The sequence below is a fragment of the Salmo trutta genome, chromosome 22 (genome assembly GCF_901001165.1).
Source record: "Salmo trutta chromosome 22, fSalTru1.1, whole genome shotgun sequence".
Classification (NCBI taxonomy): domain Eukaryota; kingdom Metazoa; phylum Chordata; class Actinopteri; order Salmoniformes; family Salmonidae; genus Salmo; species Salmo trutta.
Window position 1 is genome coordinate 17,320,440 of NC_042978.1, and position 4,837 is coordinate 17,325,276.

Consider the following 4,837-nt stretch of genomic DNA (forward strand, 5'->3'; position numbering starts at 1 on the left):
AGGAGAGGGAGGAAGTAAGATACAGAGCGGGTTGTTGTTGATGGAAATGCGACGTTGGGAGGAGACTGTCAGGGATTAGTAGTAGGCTTTAGGAATGTGAGAGTTCGTTTTGGCCCAGCTCTTAATGGACTCAAAGATAAGCACCTTCTGGTGCTGCGGGCAACATGAGAGTACATTTAATTCCATCATGAACTTGAAGATTGGAATGTGTGTGTTGTTGGAATGGTCAGAAGAGGTGGAATAATTTGACAGGTATCTGGAAAATTTCCATCAGAGGAAATAACCAAAAACAATTCTCTGATGAGAGGAATCACGGCAGATGCTATCTACTGTATACATTTAACCAGGCAATCAATTCATCCTAGTAATTCATCTGCAGTCCTCCATGCCATTTATGGCAATCAGTCAATATGAATCACAGTCATTCACCTCAGGGAGATAAATATGAATCCTCCCTTCCTTAGTGAGCTGCTGAATGCATCTCAATAGGATTCCTCTTTAGACAGTCTCCCAGTATGGTAAATCAAGTGTTCTGTCTTTCTTCGCGCTCTAAAATCATCGTCCCGTCCCCCGTCCTCTTCCCTGTCCCCATCCCCCCTGATAAAAGAGATAAGTACCTTACTAGAACAGGTTTTATGAGTTGGCTTATTACCTCAGGAAGTGCCTCTCAACTCCATCTCCACTCGCTCCTTCAAGTACTGGGGAGAACTTAATAAAACTCTCTTCATTTGAAATAAAGGTTATGGCAATGTGCTTTGGTATTCATAGGCTGTCTCCATGACCCATTGTACTTCTTATATTATTCATGAGCCTCAGTATGTAACATCATTAGTGGAGAGATACTGCACACGTCTAGACTGTAGTTTACCATCCACTCGTTCCTTTTGCACTTTCAATCACGATATTACCAATTTATATTTCTTAGATGGTTTGAAATTTGTTTGCTCAGGACATTTTAAACTTGTAGTGCATTTGAGGTTAAAGGCTTCTGAAGTTTGTAATTTCCACTTTGAATTTTCAGACTTAATTTTCCCTTACGTAAAATGTATTAACCCATACAAAATGTCCATTAATTATAATCCAGATAATAATTCACATTTCCTGTTGCTGCAGGATTATTTTCCTGCTGTAGAGAACTGGCTCAAATTAAGATAATGCATGTGTATACCACATCCCCATCCATATGCTCTGATTTCAAACACGACCCAATTTATCAAAAGAGGATGTTCTAGTTGAGAAGTTTATTTCTTAGTTCTACATAAATGCACTTGCAATTTTACTAAAATCATTTTTCAATCTTTACTAAAACAGTTTATATAGCTAATGAGATCAAGGCAGCACAATTACAGAGAATGGTGAATCACATTTTTAATAATGTAGCTTTTGCAATATAACCTTTACAGTACATGATTTCACAGAGACTTGTTCACATTCCATTGAAGGTTTTGACTATTTCATACTTTTTTTTATATATTTCCTTCAAACTGAATTATTAATATAGATATATGAATGGGTAGGAGGATGATATCCCATAATAAATTCCCTTTGCGTGGCTCAAAGCAAGCAGCGGCTCAGCAGCTCACGTTTAACAGACAGAGAAAGCAAAGACTGAAAGCAAGGTCACCTTTTTGTTGCAATGTAATGCAACTTTTCCATTCCTTCAAATCTAAATTGTTTTCTTACATTCTAGTGGACACACTAAGAGACCCTGACCTTGCGTACAGCTGCAGTTAACATTTGTGAGAAATGTTTTCCTTTCATGATCAGCTAATGTGGTGTAAGGCAGTGATGTATAACTTGCTCTCTGTATGTTCCTCTGATAAACTATTCAGCTCTATCACATATACAATATGTTCCCACCGCACTCCTTTATTTTTCTATATCAGAAAAAAATATATATAATTTGGAGTAAAAAATACTCTACTAATCGGTTGCTTGCACACACAACAAAGCTTCCTGGAGAGAGACATTTGCCAACATGGCTCTGGTAATAACAATAACACCACTCAAAATGATATAAAATGAACCATATCAATAGATTATAATTGAGTTCATGTTTAGTTTGATGAATTAAAGGATCTATACACCTACCAAGAACAGTTATAGCATAGGAGGGCATGACCAAATGCAATAACAAGGTACTAAACTGCATGACAATAACACCCTGCACAGACGTTAGTGTGTGGTATGTGAATAAACTCTTGCGTCCTACGGGACAGTCTCCCATCTATTCATCATCTCGTGAATAGAATAAGCAGCAGAAAGTCTGTTCTATTGAGTGCAAATTCCCCAGTTCAAATGAGTGAAAACAAATGGATAATTGATGGGTGGATCATAGGTGGAATGGCGACTTGTGTCTGTTATCTGGCAGGTACAAAGCAGAAGGTGAAGCATTATGGTTTGAACTCATTGAGATCGCTGACATGAGTGCTACGTGTTACATATTCATGACAAATTACGGGAAGGCAGCACAAGTTCTTAAGAGGCAGAGAAGCACCGGAGGAGACAGATGAAAAACACATCTGGCAAAGAGAATCTGAGTAGGGGGAAAGAAAATAGGGCACATCCCAATGGGCATTCCTTGTGATGGTGCTGTTCCGTCAATCACAACAAACGAATTTCATGAAATGCCTATAACATCCATCTGGACCAGCACCATGTCAGGGGGAGCCTCTGCCACCTTGGCCTTGTGGGGCAGCAGGTTGGCCAGGCTCCTTGGGGAGGGTGTGGCGCGCAGCAGCAGCTCTTTGAGGCCTGCGCGGTACTCACGGCGAATTATGCAGTACAACACGGGGTTGAGGCAGCTGTTGGTGTGAGCCAGACATACAGTCAGAGGGAAGGTGTAGTTCTGGACGTTGTAATATGCGTTGCTGAAGTGCACCAGGTCAAACTTAATCAGCGCGCCCCACAGCGTCAGCGCCTGGTTGGGCAGCCAGCACAGAAAAAAGGACAGCACCACGATGGCCACCGACTTTGTGACTTTGGAGCGGTGCTTGTGGCGGCCTTCCGAGCCCTCCGAGCAGGTCGCTCCGCTGATGCGTTGGCTCAGCACGAAGCGCAGCAGCAGCAGGTAACACACAGTGATGACCACCAAGGGGATGACAAAGCCCAGCAGTACCTTCTGTAGCTGGTACAGCCCCAGGAGCAGCTGAGGGTCCCAGCTGCCCGACTCAGAGAATCGCACCAAGCACAGCTCCTCGTCATACAGCTGGGCACTGGTGGAATAGATGGCATGGGGCAGGGTGGCCAGCAGCGACACTACCCAGATGCCCAGGCTGATCCACTTGGCACCAGCCGCCGCTGCCCGCCTGCTGTGCATCTTGAGGGCCGTGGTCACCGCGTAGTACCGTGCCACACTCATGGCAGTCAGGAAGAAGACGCTGGCGTACATGTTCATGACGGTCACGGAGCTGATGATCTTACACATTACTTTGCCGAAGGGCCAGCGGAAGTCCAGAGCCGTGTCAATAGCCCAAAAAGGGAGCGTGAGAACAAACTGTAGGTCTGTGAGAGCCAAGCCCATTACAAAGCAGTTGATGGAAGACTGCTTCTGACTGTGGCGTGAGTGAAGCAGGTAGAGTGCCAGAGAGTTCCCCACTAGCCCCAGTGCACACACGACGGAGTACACCAGAGCTATCATCACACGCACTGTGATGCTGGAGCCATCGCCCTGTAGTTCCAGGATAGATTCCTTGCTTAAGAAGTACAGCCAGCAGCGCAGCGACAGGTTACCAGTAGAGCCACCGTAACCCAGTCCTGCATTATCCTCCAGCACCTGCTCACAAACCTCTGGTGCCAGGGTCTGTGCACTGTCATTCTGTTGCATGGCTGAGTCATTCATTCGTAAATACCTCTGCATGGCATGTTGGAGACGTGTTATGCTCAGGAATAGAAACCAGTAGGAGGAGATGAGATATTCATGATGAGGGAAAAAGTTGTCTAAATGTCATTTTGAACAAACCCGTCCTAGCTGAGTTTTAGCTAAATCCAAATCTTTCCTCCTCTGTATAGGTGTCTCTCCTCCTCCGCCACGCGTATCGCCTCTCATTCACTTCACTCAGCTCAGTGGGTGCATCTCACATTCTTTTATAGATTCCGCGGGCGCGCGCAAGTCTCAGGCTCAGGCTTGTAATCATCACCACAGCTTCTAGCCTGTCTCCTTAAACAGCCCAGATAATGACATGGTCGTCCTGCAATGTCTGTACACATATCCTATTTGTCATAAATAAAGCTCAATACTTACTGACATTTCATTTAAATCCTGTTTGCTGTGTGTCTTCAATTTCTTTGGTGTGTGTGTGTAAAGGTGTTATGGAATTAATTTTGGATTAAACAAAACAAACAACACATTAATTCACCTGAATGGTCGGTTATGTCCACCACTCTTAAAACGCTTTAAATGGGCAGTTTGTTCTATTCGAACATCACAGTTGTTCATCTTGCCCTCGATTATGACTCAACCTCAGAATAAACAAAGAGACAGCAGCCTTGAATCAAGAGGTGTTTTCACTTTTACTACTGGTTTCTGATTACTCTGACTGGGAAACATGTTGGAACAGAGAGTATGGGGACAGAAAAGAGGCAACGTGCTCACTATGGTCATGTTACTGCTCGGGATCAAATTGGACAATTGGAAAATAACAGATATATTCTATCATCTCTTTATGGATGTTTTCAAAAATGTTGTTTCAACATAATTTGTCAAATTGTTGTGACATGGAATCTACACGGAAAATATATTGGATTTGAAAAAAATCTTTAACATTTTTGGTTTTGATGGTGAATTGATGTAGAAATGTCAAAAACAGGATTGTGTCATCATGGTAACCAATTTTCA

The 4,837-nt window shown here is 43.2% G+C and overlaps 1 protein-coding gene across 1 annotated transcript; it reads right to left on the reverse strand.

The window, feature by feature from the left end:
- Positions 1 to 1,221: 1,221 nt before the first annotated feature.
- On the reverse strand, positions 1,222 to 3,841 carry LOC115158954 (relaxin-3 receptor 1-like). The gene has a single exon (XM_029708390.1). The coding sequence runs from the start codon at positions 3,839 to 3,841 to the stop codon at positions 2,621 to 2,623; it is 1,221 nt and encodes a 406-aa protein (XP_029564250.1). The 3' UTR covers positions 1,222 to 2,620.
- Between the last annotated feature and the right edge of the window lie 996 nt (positions 3,842 to 4,837).

What these genes read in the sequence shown, in the direction of transcription:
- LOC115158954 (XM_029708390.1), bottom strand. Translation starts at nt 3,841, where the DNA reads ATGAATGACTCAGCCATGCAACAGAATGACAGTGCACAGACCCTGGCA.